The sequence below is a fragment of the Aquila chrysaetos genome, chromosome 13 (assembly GCF_900496995.4).
Source record: "Aquila chrysaetos chrysaetos chromosome 13, bAquChr1.4, whole genome shotgun sequence".
Lineage (NCBI taxonomy): Eukaryota > Metazoa > Chordata > Aves > Accipitriformes > Accipitridae > Aquila > Aquila chrysaetos.
The window spans coordinates 13,731,597-13,749,679 of NC_044016.1; the positions used below are offsets into that span (position 1 = coordinate 13,731,597).

Genomic DNA, 18,083 nt, shown 5'->3' on the forward strand with positions numbered 1-18,083 from the left:
CGGATCCTTTTTTTATTATTTTTGCATTCATCATTGCGTGGAGCAGCGCACGTTCCTGTCATGAGTATGCACTGATGTACAGTTTTATTCGTATTCAGTTTTGTCCTTGAACGTAAGCAGGAGCTAACACTTTTTGTACCTAGAAGGGGGAATTACTCACAAAATAGCCGTGTGCTCCTTGCTTGAGAAAACTGAGGAATTTGTTCCCCATCTCATTAAGTTCCTGTACCCTGTCTGTAGCACTGTTGTTCTTTACACTTTCCACTGAATGCTTTCTCCACCGTACTGAGAATTACCGCTATTATGCCTCCTGATCCACGTTTCTGGAAAGTTGTGCTAGTGCTGCTTGGAGAGGCGTTGATCTATTATGATGAGCAGACGGAGATGTTACGGTCGTATGCAGTTAAAGAGTGAATCATAGGCCTTGATATTATGCATCTCCACAAAGAAGATGATTTACTTTGTCACTGAAAATAAAAGAAGCTAATTTATAGGCTTCTAATACTAAAAGTGCTTTTTAAGCTCATGTGCTTTTGTTCTTGCATCTAAGTTACACAGGAGGGTAAAAATCTCTTGAGCTTCAGAGGTTTTGTACAGCATATTAACTTTTAAAATAAAAATCTGTATTCCAAATGTGTATGTTGCAAGTAAAACAGTCACTAAGAAGTAGTGGTTGGAAGGAATCACCCTGAGTTGATTTATGCAGAACTTAGGAATAACAATGATCTTTGCAGTGTTTCTGTATTTGAGTGTGTCTTTACTTTCTTCAGATTTCCTTTATTTCTCATTTCTGCCTGGGATATTCTGCATGCTCCTTTTGGCTCTCCTGATCTGAATTTCAGATTTGGTCACGTGCCACTTGGTGCGTTTGAAGCAGTATATGGTTAGCGCAGGTCAGCCTATTTCTGCCTTCATCCAAATAGTTCTGAAATCTAATATTCCCTTGATGGTATCTCTCATATGTAAATTGCTTGTTTAAAACAAGAATTTGGCTCTTAGCCTGCCCAAAAGAGCTGCGATGTGACAAATGGACCAAATGCTGGTATTGTTCAAATGATGCATCTGTGCGAGTTTGCCCTCAGTGCACAGAGCAGTTGATTCTCCCTGACCGCTTTTTTACTCCTCACTTTTATCTTCAATGTGTGGCCTCATGCCTTATCTAACTCACACTATTCCAAGCCTGCCATGAACACAGAACTGTTATTTTCCTGTCTGTCATGTCCTTCGTGCTTGTTGCTGAAGTCAGAGAGACTGGACATCGTGTCCCCATGAGATGCAGTAACAATTTGCTGTTTGTGAAATGGGGATGTGGCATGGAGATGGGATCAAAACTAACCACTGATTTTTGGATGCTTAATGTGAGGTTAGCCCAGGGATTTTTTTCGGGGCATGCCACGTTCCAGAGGATAAAAGCACAAGTTTAGCACTCAGGGGGAGGAGGGGGCAAAACTCTTTCCTGAGTAAGACCTTAGAAATAAGACAGGCAGGCAAAAAAGGAGACACACACAATTAGTGGGAAAGGGCGAAATATCAGGTTTGAGTAAAATGCCTTCTATTTCACTGATGGTCTGTGGCAGAGGCAGGTCTGCGAGTCAATTGCCAGGCTAGCGTTCATCTCTTTAAATAGAAGAGCCTTCGCTCCCCCCCATCTTCCTTGCAATCCCCTCCCACATTCACTGCATAGTTTCAAACTTCTACAGTGAGTGAAGTGAGCATCTGACAGACAGCAGCTTTCTTCACAAATACAGTCTTGATTTCATCCCTGGAGGGAGTCTGTAATGTTCACTGGATGTGGCAGATGTTCTATGGATTGAACTGTATCAGAAACGTAACAACTGTATTGTAATGCATATATGCAAAGGTCGATACTTTTTTAGGGTGGAAGGGGAAGCTGAAAACAAGCTGAAAAACTGGATTTTTGAATCCTTAGAATCACAACCCTTAAATAACTCCATAATTCTTTCAGTGTAGAGAGGGCTTCTGTCTGCAATTTCTTTGAGCTTTAGTAAAAAACAGATTGAAAGCAAGAACCCTCATGTAGTATTATCTGAGCTGTGATGGTTTTGAACAACAGAGTTGAAATAATGAGATCTGCTGTCCCACGGCTGTTGGAGCTAACCAGCTTCCCAAGGGTAGCCATAGTCTCTAATTCTCCCTGTGGATCACAACCGGAAAGAGATGTGGCGTGTCACTGAATTAAAGTATTTGCTGGCAGCATGGCAGTAGAGAAGCTGACCCCTATCAGAGGATATTCTTGCCTGTCTTACTGTCCCAGGTCTCCCATCTCTAGCTGCCTAGGTTAAGGCTTTCGTGAACGTATGTCACTGGATATAGGCTAGATGGTTGTCTTGAATGCTGGGGCTGCTGCTGTGTGATACCAGGTCCACATCTGAGAGCTTTTGGTTTTTCAGATGGATCTTTGGATACAGCTGTAAAATTTTGTGTTCTTCAATATTATTTTTTTTCTAGGTCAGCCAAGCCTTCGAGAAGCTATCTCAATGTCCTGTATAACTAACGGCAGTACAGGAAGCAGGAAAACAAGCCACAGTTCATCTGTTTCTGTTGCCAGAAAAGAAACTCTTTCATCTGCTGCAAAAAGGTACCGCCTTGTTATTAAAATTGAAATTTTTTTTTTTTTCTTTTTAAAACAAACAAATGGAGCAAGAGTTTGATTTTTGCCTCTGTATGACCCTCAGCAGAGCTTCCTGAAGTCTAGTAAGGCACAAATAAACTTTGGAGATGTACCGTGTTGTTGGGCTGCTTACAGCAGGGTTCTAAAAACAATTCATAAATGGGGAGTACTTCTGTAGTGTATAGTGTCCAAAATGCATTCTTACTGAGGGACAGAACAGGCAAACGTATTTCCAATACAAATGGAAAATTTTTCCTTCTGGTATTCATCTGCATCTTTGTTGGTTTTTTTCAAAGAAATTAAAGGACAAAATTGACTTCATTGTCTGGAGTGTAAATAGTAGGCAGTAGCAAAACAGCTATGAAACAATAGTGAATTGTGTAAGATAAAAATTTACATTTTTGTGTAGAAAATCTTAACCCAAAACGTGGCTACTTAATCCTTATGAAGAATATCTGTATCAGATCTCAAATGTGTAGAAATAACACTGCTTGAGTATTTGAAGTTAAATGAGCTAAGCACCAAACTAGCTTTTTTTCCCCTCCATGTAATGGTTTCAGCTGCATACAGTAAACAAAATGTTTGTGTAACTACTTTCTTCTGTGGGTCTGTTAAATAGTGATTGCATGGCTTCTTTAATCAGTAGGTTTTGCACCTATTCCTATTTGTTGGGAAGAACGGGCTGCCAGATACAGCCACAGGGCAGAGAATACTCTAATGTATAACTGTGGTAAATTATGCGAACAAATTCTTGGCCTCTGTAGAGTACTCTGGTAACTCCAGTGGCTGGTTTATCTTCTAGCATGCATGTAAATACTGTGCTATACAACAAGACAGGGAAATGATATACTTCAGGGAATAAAAATGCTGCATGCAAATATAAACTGTATGGGAACAAACCAGGAAAAGCTTTAGTACCCTTTGGAATTTGGAAAGCAAGGGTAATGCCCTGCTCTTCGCTATTCTCCATTGTGTAGCATTGCATGTCTGTCTTTTTAATGAATCCTTATGTTTACTTTTCAACAATAAATCAGAAAGTGATCACTGTATGTCTCTATCTACTAGTGTGACAGACACCGGGACAAAAGATGTTCCCACAGGAAGGTATTTCTTAGCACTTTTCCATTAATCTTACCGCTGTGGCTCTTGGCACTTTGATGAGAGCCAGTCCGGTTCCCGTGGTGTTCAGCTTGCATTTGCGCTGAATCACCTTCTTGATTCATTGGCTGCTCAACACTTGACTACAGAAGAGCAGACTGGAGAGAACGGCATCCCTTTCATCTGAGTTAAGGTCTTTAAAAGGAGACCTGGATAGGCCAAAAGAGGAAGACCTTAATATGCAAAGGGCAACTCTTCCTGGGCCCCCAAGTAACTGTTCAGGGAAGGTTTTGGTGCTTCCAGTGCAGCTGAAGATACATGACTCCCTTCTTCAAGGCTTGTTTTAGGAAGGCCTAAGTCCGTTCTTCAGTTATCTTTCCAGCAGTTCCTTTCACTCTCCAGCAGTTCCTTTCACTCTCCTGTCTTTATATGTTCTTCCATTAAATTTGTTTGGTGTTCGGAAGAATATAGACTTGCCCTCTTGTAAAATTACCAATTCAAAAAAGATGAAAGAAAATGCCTGATCTCAGGCTTTGTGGATGCGTTTTTTTAATAACAGCAAAACCGTTCGGTACCAAATAGCGTTCCTATTAGAAACATAAGTTAATGTCAGTAGTAGTCCCATTTCCGTAACAAAGTTAGGGTAAACGTGTCTACTTCTAACACTCTTGTCATGGTGAAAAAGAAGAAGGCCGAAGGAGAGTATCAGCTGGTTGTGGGATGCTTCACCCCAACTTGTCCAGGCTTTTCTTCAGGCTGGAGGTTGAACTAATGCAGCAGGTGGACATGGTCATCTGTTGGTGTAGAAGTACGCTGTAGTTACCAAACAGACCCCATAGCCTGCTTATAGCTTTTCATGTTGTAAATATATGTAGCCACGCACCTAGTCACAAATAACAGGTGGCCTACTTGTGTCCAAACTGTTGTTGTTGAAGTTTAGCGTCTGTTTCATGCGGTCTTAATATTGTATATTTCTGCAGCTCTGGCCTCTGTAGACCTGCCGTCTCTGAGAATTTCTTCTATGAATAAACAGTTTCATTTCCTAGACTATTTAATCCTTGTTCTACCAAAGTGAACACTGAGTTCATGGAGATGATCTGATGGCTCAGTAGCTGCACAACAGCAGCATGTCTCATTTTAACAAAGGTATGCTAAAATAGCAGCTCTTGCTAAAACCAGAGCCTAGGAATGTATCACGAACAACAGGTAGATGATGCCCCATTGACAGAAATGAAGTCATGTACATGTTGGGAAAATTTCAGCCCTATAGTCTGGAACAGACTTGTGATAGAGGTGTCAGAACACTTCAGAACAAAGAACCATGCTGCATACCTTGTATATCACCAGAGTTGGAAGCAGGTTTGTACCTCATACTGCAGGTGACTGTCACAGAGACCTGTCTGATCATTTTCCCTAGGACTAAACATTCTTCTGAAAACAGCTTCTGGTAACAATAGTCTTCATGTTTCAGAATGACAACACTCCACAGTAGCTGCCAATGTGTTGTGGTCCAAAGGATGAAACATTGTACTGCATGAAATTAAAGAATCTGCAAAATTAGGGCAGATAGTAATAGCTCTCAGCTACTCACATGTAGACTGAAGAGATGCCTCATCAGGTTGGGATTTGGAAAGAATTTTTGGATACATTAAATGACTGCTTCCCAGAACAACTAGTCTTTAGAAACCCACAAGAAAAGGTGCTGGTTTTGATTTGGTTTCAGTTGTTGCACAAGACCTAGTTGAAGAAGTATTAGTGGGAGAGCCACTCTGTAATAGCCAGTCATAATACAATTAAGCTGAAGATTTTAGCAGAAGTGAGCAAACAAAATAAATTCAGAACAAAGATATTCCATACCCAGACTGCCACATATCTACATAATTTACTTTCAAATTAAAATGGCAGTCAAAAAAAGAAGCCTGCTTGCAACCTAGTGGTAGAGAAGAGCACTGTGTTGTAACCCAAGGTATACCTTGTGCTGCAACCCAAAGAGAAACCAGAGTGGTCCAGTGATTCTCGTGGCCCAGCAGGGAAATTAAGGAGTGAGCCTAATGGTAAAGGTGTGAAATGGATAGTCCACAGCTGCAAGTTCAGTGAAGACGTTGAAGAGATTCCCACACTGAACCTGTGGTTTCTAGGAGATGGATCAGGTGAGCTAAATGAGTTTGGGTAAGAACACAGAAAATACAAGACCGAATTGATAAGTTAGATGTATGCTACTATCAGCAGGTGGCATTCACCTGAGCCTGCTGGAGGAACGCAGAGGTGAATTGCAGGATTGCTGGTGTGTCATTGTAAATGGGATATTACAAAAACTGTGGTGAAAGGGACTACGGGTAATGACCCCACTGTTGAACTCTTTTATGTTACCATCAGAGACAGAACATGGTGCCAGGAGAGCCATTGTTCTGACCAAGTAGAACCATTCTTTGTAGACTTGCAAGCTGGAGTTATGGAAGTTGTTACATTTGTGTGGTCTCTCTCCTGCTTCCCTCATCTCTTTTACTGTTATTAGACTGTATTTTGAAATCCCCAAGTAGAGGGAAAGGGAAAATAGGAAGCAAGTCTTCCTGAAAGATGATCTCTTTAAAAAAATCAACACCACCACCACCACCACCCCCCAACCCCGTCCTAGTAGATGGACTTTGTTGTGAGAAATCCTGCGTTTATGGGAGAGTGAATGCAGAGGTCAATGAGTGTACCTGTCAGAATAGGAATAGAGAGACTCTTGTTTTCTTTAGTGACAAGAGATTCCGAAAATTTATTTCGCTATACTGCATTTCTTGCCACAGACTGCAAAAAGATGAAGATTTCATAGTGTGCTTTTGCATCCAGCAATGCAAGCTAAGTCTTCTGATTAAAAAATAATAATTTTTATGCTTCTAGTTAATTAAGGACTTCTGGCTATAAATTATTAACCAAAACCCCACAGTTCTTCAAGCTTTGTTCTCTGTGATCACATATATGCCCTCAAAGAACTGTGAAAGCTCTTTCTGTCTTGTTTTCATCTGTTTTTCTGAAAAGAAAATGTAACTTTGATGGATTATATTGACATTTTTAACTAGTCGATATGGTTTACAGAAGAAATCCTCAGTGATCACTATAAATGTATTTTGGCATATGTTTGTTCTTCTATGCTTCTTTGGAAGCATTTAGAAAATTTGAACTCATATAAGTGTTGAGGGCTTTGTCTCAGTGGTAGATGATATACTTTAATTGAAATAATAAATGAAGCAAAAAGAGGGTCTTATGAATGTTATATTAAAATTGGGGGCCCATTTTTATTCATTTATTTTTAATATTGTCTTACTGTTTTTCATTGGTTTTTGGGGAAAGGTAAATGGAAACACAAATGATTAAGATTATACAAGGGTTTGGGGGAGAATTGGTGTGAGGGAATAGAAATCTGGATTCTCCCCTTCAGAAAGATACTATTTCTTTTTTACTTTGCAGGTTACTTTGAACCCAAGAGAAAAATTTTTCTTTTTCCTTTTTAGCCGGTGTTTCTATCTTGCTTTGTTTGTTCACTGAGAAATTTATCTTGGAAGATTTTTTTTTTAATCTTAAGAAAGAAATAGGCCACGTACTACAGAATACCCTTCTCTTTCAGATCCTGCTATTGTTTGTGTGATTCAGTATATTGCAAAGCATGCTATTTGATAGAAGAGCCTTTTAATTAATCTTTGTTTGCTTAGTGGACCGTTGGTTAGGTTCTTAATGAATTTAAGGTTGTTAATGGTATGTATTTGAAGCTGTTTAAAATGTTAACCTAATATATACAGCATTATGAAAATAAAGATTTATTCTTAGCTGTCATTTACTGAAGGCATTAAAGAAGTGGCAAGACAGTCTGATGTTAGTCAACTACAGATCAAAACAGCAATGAGTTTTCAGGGATGATTTCCTTTGAACTATGGTGCAGCCAGGGAGAGCCCAGGGACCAGCAACAGCATTTCAGTCTTTCAGTGACAGCGCAAAGATAAGCGGTACCACACATGTCCAGAAATACAGAGAGGTAGGTATAGTTTCATGGCAGGCTTAAGCTAATCGGAGATAATGCAAGTCACACTCCTGCCTTTCCCTTGCACTGAACCTTGGCTGGCAGCACAGTAAGGTAGTCAGTGAGGTGAACCAGAGGATGTTTTTTTTTTTTCTGAGGGACAGCAGACTTGAGGTGGATCAACTTGTGTCAGCTTTGAATGCTGTAGGAGCACCTGCAAATGAAGGACATACTCAAATCAAAGTTGTATTAATTTTAAAATCAGAGTAAACTTAGTACAACTACATGGTAAAAATAAATAAATAATCTTCATGCCTCCCTCACCTTTTTTATTTTTGGAGTTTGTGAATAAATCTTATTTCAGCAAAACACTAACCTGAAGAGACTGAGTAACTAATCAAAGTGTTCTTTTGGTGATTATGTATAGTAAGTTGTTACATGCTTCTCCCATCTTTTCACAGAGGGTGTTTTCTCCCACCTTTTTAATTTATTTGCTTGTTCTCTTTTTTTTTTTTTTTCCCCCCTATGTTATACTTTATTTTACAGCGGTACAGAAAAAAAGAAGGAAAAACCTCCAGGACAGAAAGAAAAAAAAGAGGAATCTCATTCTAATGATCAAAGTCCACAAACTCAAGCATCACCTTCTCCCCAGCCCTCCTCACAGACTCTCCAAACACACAGGCAAACTCAAGAAAGCAAGAGTTCTGCTCCAGCTAAAAGGTTTTCACAGTACCACAGTACAGAAGTAGAAAATGATTGTAATGATACTGAGTTCATATTTGACAACAAGTCATGTGAAATAGTTCCAATCTCATGATCAAGTTAATAAATGTTTGATATTTTTTGTGCTAGAGAACATGCATTCAACATGCATTGCAACAGAGCAAATATGTAAAAATGCAATTTTTCTTTGAGTAAATTTTTAAGATTACAAAGTTTGGGCTTTTTTTTTGTTCTTTGTGATTGAAATCCTAATATGGTAGATCACCTCTAATCAGTCATTATTCTAAAATATTTAACGATGACTCTGACTTGATCCTTCTCAAAATACACTTCATAGGTTTTGTCTGGCATAGCTGAGCTGTGGAGTGTATTTTGCACATGGCCATTTACCACATCTCGTAACAGCATTAGTTAAATACTAGTATCATTGCAACTCTTCCTTCGGGAGTTTTGCTTCTCAAATTACTCTATAAAGTGACTGCAGTTTGGCTTTTTTTTTTTTTTTTTTTTTTTTTTTTTCCCCCAGCCGTTCCCTTTTCATTTCCTGCTAGGTTGCAGGGTGGTTCACTTCACTTTTATTCTGATTCTCTACATGAGTGAAGTTCTGGTTTTACACCCAAATCATAGAACTGCTTGACTTGGGTGAATGTAGAAGTTTATTTAGCATAGCCTGTAAGTTCCCACTCATTTTAGTGGGAATTAGGTACAGGAAAAATGGTACTTTTTTTTTTTTTTTTCTTTTTTTTAATGCCTTTTTAAGTCAAGGAAATGGATTTTAAGATTTGGGTGATTACTTCTGAGTTTCAAAACTATGCAGATCACTCGGTGTGGTTTCTTTTTCTTTTTTCGGTTCATTGTTACCTTATTGTTTTGGGAGGTGTGAAATTTTCTTCTACTGTTTGACATTTAGGAGACTGAAACAAGCTCTTAAATAAATGAAATTTATTCTGAAATTTACTGTAGTTCACAAGATCATGTCGTCTTGCATTGCTCAATTTCACAGCTCTAATAAATATTTAAACTTTCACTTGACTGATGCATGTTATAACACTCCATAAAGGCTCTGTTTCCATGTCTTGCACAAACTCTTTAAGTTGTCTGAAGCTGAACTTGTGGCCTGTTGTTCTCCTGCCTGGTATCTCACTGTAAAGATGTTTGTCTGAAGTCTTGCTTACTAATCTTTTGCAGTGTGGGGAAAAAAAATAAATGCCTTTTTTAGTCTCCTAATGGTTTAACTTGATTTGATTAACTTGTTTGTCACAGGACCTTTCAGCCTCCTGAGGTGCTTGGAAGGAGCTTGCCATTTCTAAAGCTGCCGTTCAGGACTTACTCCTGCAAAAAGCATTTCTGACGGGATGAAGTATGATACTGTTAGCAGGACACATGTAGACTCTAGATCAGCTGATTGAAGAATAATTTGGGCTACATCACTTTTGAAAATGTTTTCCATGATTAAGATGTGCGTGAAATTAACGAACTAGTGACTGCAAAACTTGCGGGTTCCCATTAGTGTAAATTGGCTACAATTAGATTGCAGAAAAATTATATCAGAATTCATGGATTTAATCATCTGTAGTATTGGGCCAAACCTAGCTTGCCTTATTTATGCAAGAAGTTTGCAGACATTTGTTTCAAAAAGATTACAGCCATTAACGTGGTTTAGAATGTGCTGTCTGTAAAACAGCCATATGAATCTGTAATCTGATAGAACTGTTCTGCCTCAGAAATCAGTGTGTTAAAGCTAGTGAACAGTTAATCAGGGGAAAAAAATTCTACTTTTCTTTGTTACCTTCTTAAGTGATTTTTTTTTTAAATAATTTATTCTTTAAGGCTAATCTACTGTAGCCTCATTTTTTTTTTTCCCACTTTTGTAATTCATTAGCAATATAGTAATGAAGTATAGAGTTGTTTTGTTCAAGTCTTTATGTAAGAGCATTTGGAAGTGGAAAGGAATGGATAAAACATTTGGCAGCTGTCTTGCTCAATTGTTTTCATTCATCCAGTTAGAACTTTTTGACTAATCTTTTTTTCCTGTTTCATGCTTCAGCTTGAAGGAAGACCTAGCTCTGCTTTTGTCTCCTGCTGCTTGATCTGTCCGTTGCATACCAGTTCCAGTTATTGATATCTTATTATCTTGTAATTTTAAAATGTATCTTTGTTTCTTCTAGCATAAAGAAATCCTTGACTGCTGAAAAACCTCACAGTGCTTGGGAGAGTTCAGATGACAGTCGTAACAAGCTGCTGAGAGTAGCATCAACATCTAAATTAATATCAAAAGTGGCAAAGAATGCAGACAAGTATGTATCAGTTTGGTGCATAAAAGCAAGTGAACTTTAGAGTCAAAATATTATGAAATTGCATAATTTTAGTGAGCTTATTTGTGTATATGCTAAGACGATTTGTATCTTTGTTTTAGCAGGAGTAATTACTTGCATAACCTGCCAATGTGATGCTCCAGGTGCCTGTGGAATCTTAAAATTACTATGAACTGTGAATGCAGGATTTGGGTGTAAATATATTTTAATGTTGCCCATTTGGGTTAGCGAAATTATGCACTATGAGTTAAGATTTATGGCTTAATGCCACTGTTGTGAAGCTTCCAACCAGTTTTTTCCTAATTAAAACTGATTTGAAAATGCAAGTGTATTTCCTTGAAGTTAGTTTACTGGATTTGACGTAGTATGTGTGTTTCTAAAGTAGGCTATAGTAGTAAGAATATACTTTTATGATTTCAGGTGGGTCTCTCAAATTAACTCTTTAACAGGTTCCTGATTGCAGGTTCTAGATAATAGGCAGGGATCTTCTTTTCAGCTTCACCTTCAGTAGGTGATGTGCTGTAGCCCACCATTCCTCTTGTGCTCTTCTTCAGCAGCAGGTTTTCTCAGTTTGTGGTTTCTAGTGGAGGCCTCACTGGGGATGAATAGCACAGAGTAGTTACTTCTCCTCCTCCTGTCAGCACAGGTACAAGAGTTTGCTTTTTGCTGTCACTCCACATTGTTGAGCCCTATTGTGACCAACTTCTTGTCCTCAATACTCTTTGCCAATTGGGCTTACCACTTTGTACTCACACACTTAGTTGCTGGTTTTGACTTTGTTGAAATTTTGCTGAATTTGTCGAAATTGTTTGTGTTGACTTTTTGACTGAGTCCTCTCCCATTTGCCGAGATCCCCCAGTGTGCTGGCAACTTCTCCCAGCTTGATGTCGTCTGCAGATTTCATGCATCTGCTCATTAATCTTCATTCAAATAGCCATTAACTGGTCCAAGGCAGAACTACCTGAAAATCCCTCCCACTATGACAAATAAAACTCCTCAGACCTTTCAGAGTGATTTCCAGTCTTTTTATGATCGTGTCTGTAGTGCTGTCCTTAGCTTGGATATAAGACTGTCAAATACATACTTAGAGTCAAGAGCAGTGCAAGTGCATTCCTTCTTCCCTGGGAATGGGAAGAACAAAAACATCTTAAATTAATCTTGGGTGTGGATATCAGCACATTTACTAAAAGCTTTATGCTTAGCCTGAAGAGTTCTGCAGAGCAGTGAAGTGCTGTGTGTGAGGGACTATGGGTTATGTATTTTGCAAGTATTTTTTTTCCTTTTATGATTGGTTTTCACTGTTGGAATTTAAAAGCCCTTTGGCAGTTAAGATTATAGCAGCATACTGCTAGATAATATTTTGAAATGAAAAAACTCTCTGACTTGATTTCTGTTTATCAAGTTTCTTTTCTTGGTTTTTGTTATGCTACTAAAATACCTTTCACAATGTGGTATATACTTCAAATTTGCTAATCATAAAAAATAAATTTTACTTTTATTGACATTTTGTATATTGGTTCAGGTATGGTCTAAACAGAGGTATCTTGTTTCATTTTCCTGTCATTCTGATTTTTTTATAAAAGAATTTAAATGCTGCCTTTCTACAATCTCTAATGTAGAAAAAAAATCAGGTATCTAACAGACAAGGAAAGATTAGGATTAAATATTGTAAGAGAAAGTTGTCTGTTCATTACTTGAAGCTGTTGTATCATAAAGTATTTGGAATAAAAACAAAGCTTTAAACATTATCAGTTGTAGACTATCATCTGATTGAAGACTGGGTGTTATTGTTTGTGTACCTTGTTCTTATGCTGAGATTTATAATAAAAGCACTATTTGCGTTCAAGAGTACACATTCATACTAATTTCTTATTCGTATCCTGTGTGCCCAATTTCTGAAAGAATTGGTTGGTATTGTGCAAAGGCATATTGTTATATTGCATTTATCTTTCCCAATTAAGAAACATTGGCCTAATCTGCCTGAAGTTACCCGAATCTTGTGCAAGGGAATAGAATTCAGCCCCTAATGTGGGCCCCAGGGCAGAAATGTTTTACATATGCTTTGTGCTACCAGCCCAGGATATGAATTTTGTTTAGTAAGCTCAGTCTTTAAGCCAGCACTGAGCTGTAAATCAGTCTGATAAAGCCATAAGAAGTAAGAGGGTTCCCACGGCAGCCCATCATTCAGTGTTTTTCAGGCAAGACTGGGAGTCTAGTTTTAATGTTTCATTTGGCAGTCTGGTGAAGGGAGATCTACCAATAGCCAGAGATTACTTTCCTCATGCATATGCTTGACCCTCTGCCACTGTTACAAAAATTTGACCTTCATCCAGCTAAAAATACTGGATGCCACTCATACCTTCCTGCTGAATTTCAAATGAATTCAAGAGGGGTTTTTTATGCAATACACCCTCCTGTCAAGGAGTGGTATTCTGGTAAGAAGTAGCTCTGATGCTGGAAATTAGTATTTCTTCCCTCTTTGCAAAAAAGGATTGAGGTTTTTTGTGAGTAGTTAATTCCTGCTTCTGGTGAGGAGAGACATCTCAGCTGCACTCCTTTGAAGACTTTGTGTTGTACATCCAGTAATGCCTTATGGATCCAGTTTAAATGAAACTGCAACTTGCTTACATTTAATCCATGTGTCCAACAGGGTTAATTTCTAGAAAAGTTTGTGGTGGTGTGTGCTGACAGCTAATTTTGAAAGGTGTTAAATGCTTTGCATGCAGGCCTGAGGATGTTTGGCAGCTTAAAACACTTGGTTATTACAAGTTTGCTCTCTCAAAAGGGAATTTTCTGTGCACAAGGAACATGCCTTCCATAATTTATTTTTAAAAGCTTTTTGTATTTTGTTGTTATCACAGTAGTTCATAGGAACCCTTGCCATAGGGCCAAAGACTTTAAGTTACTCAAAAGATACAATGAACTGTGTAAAATAATATATGGGTGAAAATGCACTACAAGATTAGTTATTTAGCATCCTATACTACAGTCACTCTGTACACAGACTCTGATGAGATTACCAAATGCGATAGAGTGTAAGAACTAGATAGTGTTGGCTTGATAAGCATTTTGCGTATTATTAACAATATCATTTTGAATTTTTCCCCAGGCACAAAGATGTCATCGTCAGCCAAGGTAAAAAAAAAAAACCATTTATTTTTAAATACTGGGTAAAGTTGAAAAGATTCGCTTTTGACTGAATAGTATTTCCTGTAAATACATTGGGATGTATGCTTATGAAACAGAGATATAGAGCTAAAATAGCATTAACAATTACTCCAAGATTTCATCTGGACAAATGTTACTCAAGACCTGTATAAGGACCTTTGAAATTATGGAGAAATGCCTCATCAAATTGGAACTTTAGGAAGGACAGAAATTTTTGGTGGGTGGTGGGAGGATTTGTTTTACTCTTGTGAAACAAAAACCCTTTTTTGATTATTTTCTCTGGGTATGTGCATAAATAGAGAGACGTTATGAAAACAAAAACCTAAAGTTTTGACCTATGTGCCAGTCTTCATCCAAGCAGGTGTGAGTGAGACTTTAGAAATAGTTTTAAGATATTTTATTTCTGTCCCATAACCAGCAAAAATGTCAACTCGTGAAAAAAACAGCCAAGGTAAGAATTAAGCTATGCCCTTTGGTTGCTTTCTAATTTAGTGCTCTCACGAATCTTTTATTTGGCTTTTCGCCATCAAAGAGCATCAGTGCATGATCTCTTAAAAACTTTGTGCATTCAAATAAATATTTCAGCTTTCTTGTTATGGAAATATATATGCATATCACATTGCAATCTATGTGGGGATTATTTGGGGGTAGCCTAATATAAATTACTACATACACAACTTCCTCAGAGAGGAATGTGTGTTCAAATAAGGTTCTAGAAGTCTTGCATTGTTGCCTAAGATATCAGAATATTAAGAACTGCCAACTAAAAGATTTGTTTTATCTCAGCTTTCTGTCTTGCCAATATTACAACATATACACGCTGATTAGACAAGAACAGAGACTGAAGGTTTTAATATAGTCTCCTAAAATCAAAAATGAGTCTCTTCTAAAGCGTGTGTCTTTGCACTGATGAATCTTGCATTCTGTGGCTACCTGCTGCGGCTGGCTTGTTCAGACAGGAAAAGGAGCCATCTACCTGAACGTGGTGGGACGCGACAACAAAAGAAATCCACTTCTTGTGTCGCAAAACTACTCTGCTTTGATGTCCTGCAAAGTGTACTGAAGCATGCAGTTTCAAAACTAAAGCATGTAACCCAAGTGCATGCTGTACACAATATGTATCTATGCACAGAGGTTCTGTCTCATGCTTTTTTGCTGCTAATTAACAAATCTGTAGTCTCCAAATTCTGTGCTGTAAGCAAGATTACATTATACGCAGTTTGATTACTTTTGGTTTTCTCTAGATTTTCTTTCAAAAAGTTAATATATGAATTGTTGTAATGAGAGCAAAATCAACTTGAATCCAATTGCTTTATCTTTTTCTAATGAAAAATTTTCTAAATTGAGGCTTACCAAAAGCATCCTTCAAAGACAAGAGGGGTGAAAGAGGGTGCATAAGCATCAGGAACAAAGAAGAAATGTTTCTTTATGGCAGGTTGCTTAACACCAGCTGTGGAATGGTACATATGTGCAGCAATGGTTACTGTAGAAAGAAAACTAATCAGTAGTGTCCAGACCAGCTGCAATTTAGCTTTGCAAGAATTAAATAAAACTGTTATATTAAAAATACCCTTTCTACCAAACTCAACTTTTCACAAAGCCAAGTTGCATACAGCTAAAATATCTTCAATACTAATTCTTTCCTTACAATGTGCTTCTACAATTCGATGTGTTCTGCCAAGAATGGGCCATCCTTCAGTTCTCTCATCCTGGTAGCTATAACTTACATGGCCTCGATGTGTACCCTGCTATCTCTTGTGTTACTCTGCAGATGTTGTGAGCTTTCACTGAATGGTGAATGAGTACCTTCCATGTGTGTCATGCCACAGTCTATTCTAGCCCAGCTGGAATGAAAGAGAAGTACGATGCAGATGACAGTGGCCCCCTGTATATGGAAGACTGAGAGAAAATCTTGTTGTAGAAAATGCATTTACTAACATTTTAAACATGTATAATGGCAAAACATAATTCTGCCTTTAACATGGTTGCGATTAGCAGGATTCAGTCTCCAAAGATTTTCTTTTTTTTTTTTTTTTTTGTATATGGACCAATGAGTGTATTTTTTGACAGCTTTTAGAGTGTGTGTGTGTGCGCGTGTATGTGTAAGGCTGTGTTAGGTTTTGTGTTGTTTGCTGCCACAGAAGTAACCACCTGTTCATTACTGTAGTTGCAGAGGGTCCTCCCATCCTTTTCAGTATAAGCTTAGCAATACTTAGCCAATTCTCTGTAGTGCAGCATCCTGTTCAGGGTAGGTGACTTTAGCCTGGTTTGTACTTGCTAGTTGCCACATAAATCAATTTCCAGCTGGCACTATGACCCACCCAGTCAGAAAGTTGAAGAGTTGCACAGACAGTTAACATGGTTTGTGGAGGTAAATCCTGTGCAGCTGGACAGAGTTGTCTTGGGCAGGGTGGGATGAAGGGTAGCCTTTGCTCATGCTGTTTGTGCAGGACCTTCATGTTCTGCAACCCAACGGCATGAAAAGTTACAGCTGCTTTAACACTGCTTCGTGGCTTGCCAGCCTTTGCCTCTAGAGGTAAGCAGTCTCTAGCATGGTGTTAATTAAGTTACAGTAGCTCCCCTGTGCTGCTGCTCATTTCACTAGGCTGTATGTGAAACACTGCGTACACCCCCGGCACACACCTCCCGCGCTAACGATTGTGTCAATGCACTTCTGAGAAATTGCGTGAAGGACACTCTTGGGGAGACTGTTGCTGTGCAAACTGTCAAGCTTCAAAGCAGATCTATGTAAGAATATTTCAGCATCTTTATACACACATAAGCTTGGCAACACAGTGAAATTGCAGATTATCATAGCAGAAGGTGTTTGTGTGGGATAATAGGATGGAAGGTGACAATTCTGTGTAGTTTTGAACATCCTGCAGTCATTTTTGTTTCTTCTTTTTTGATTCAGCTATTAAACCAACTGCTTTGAAACCTGTCAGTGTAGTACAGTACCACAAAATGTAGAGGAATGTGGTTTTGCACACTTAGTTCTTAGAATCGTACTTTTCTAGCAGCAGAATTTACTTCAATGTTATCTGTGTTGTAACCATCTGTGCATGTTCATTATGATTTCTGTTGATAGTATGTATTAGCTATAAAAGTGAAAGACTTGAGGAGCAGGTGAGGATGAATCTTAGATGAGCTTCCATAGTGAAAGGCATCAGCTTCGGTATGGAGTCCCCCAGAGAGCATGCTGCAGGTATTGCATGTGAATGTCAGCAAGACCTGGGCAATTCTCTCCTACCAGCAGCAGCAGTGTGGAGAGCCACAGCCTGCAGCTGCTTTGTGGGCAGTCACTTGAATTTCCTCTGTTCAGCACCATGCCGAGACCATGCATGTTACTAGTGCCTTTATCACTCTTACTTGGGTTGAGTTGCACGTACTCCATGTTAATGTTGGGCCTGAGCTTTACGCATCTGGATATATGCCAAAGCAGGGTAATACAGACAGGAACGCTTTGGTGATGCCAATCCAATGAGGGAAGTATTATACACACTTCCATACATTTGCTGAAGAGGTTTTTGGGGTTTTGTTTTTCAGCTTATTTTTGAGCATTTGTTTGTTTATCCTTGTAAACAGGGGCAACCTTTTTACAACAAAATCCAATACTAAGGAGGTATTAAAATTCTGTGAAAATCCAATAAAGCTATGGGTGGAATGAACAGGTGCTGACTACAGCCTTACAAGGATACTAGCTAAAGTTATTCTTTTAAATTCTTTACCAGCAGGTGTTTATAATTGCCTATAAAAGCCATCTTGCTTTTCACTTCAGCAGAGACATTTTTAAAGTATTAATCATAAAGCATTCATGTTTTTATACCCAGAAGTTAGACCTGGCTTATTTGAAGTTAAAAGGTAATTTTTTTCACTGAGATTCCATGATTGAGTTTGGTTTTCAGTGATAGCAACTCCATATATGAATCGCTTGTTCACTTATTATAAAGTAAGAGACACTTTAGACGTTTTTGGATGGCAATAAAAACCATATGTGAAAGAATTAATGAAAAACATTCGCTGCATGCCTCAGTTTGTTTCTTTTTAGATTGTGCTTTATTAGTTTCCAGTACTTTTTCTTCTGTCAGTTTAACTGTGCTGTAGTTCTAGCTTCACAGAACGGGGCGATCGTGAAGCACGCAATGGA

At 38.4% G+C, this 18,083-nt stretch overlaps 1 protein-coding gene across 7 annotated transcripts in view; it reads left to right on the forward strand.

Annotated features, from left to right (window-relative positions):
• Window positions 1-18,083, forward strand: part of EML4 (EMAP like 4) — a 169,379-nt gene that overhangs the window by 101,373 nt on the left and 49,923 nt on the right. For 2 of the 7 annotated variants that reach the window (XM_030035140.2, XM_030035137.2), the window contains exons 3-7: window positions 2,470-2,599; window positions 8,277-8,450; window positions 10,622-10,750; window positions 13,878-13,903; window positions 14,355-14,387. In XM_030035140.2, coding sequence (XP_029891000.1) covers window positions 2,470-2,599; window positions 8,277-8,450; window positions 10,622-10,750; window positions 13,878-13,903; window positions 14,355-14,387 — 492 coding nt within the window. Of the gene's footprint in view, window positions 1-2,469; window positions 2,600-8,276; window positions 8,451-10,621; window positions 10,751-10,872; window positions 10,963-13,877; window positions 13,904-14,354; window positions 14,388-18,083 lie in introns of those variants that run through there. The other 5 variants (XM_030035139.2, XM_030035141.2, XM_041128222.1 and 2 more) reach the window with 5 other exon arrangements.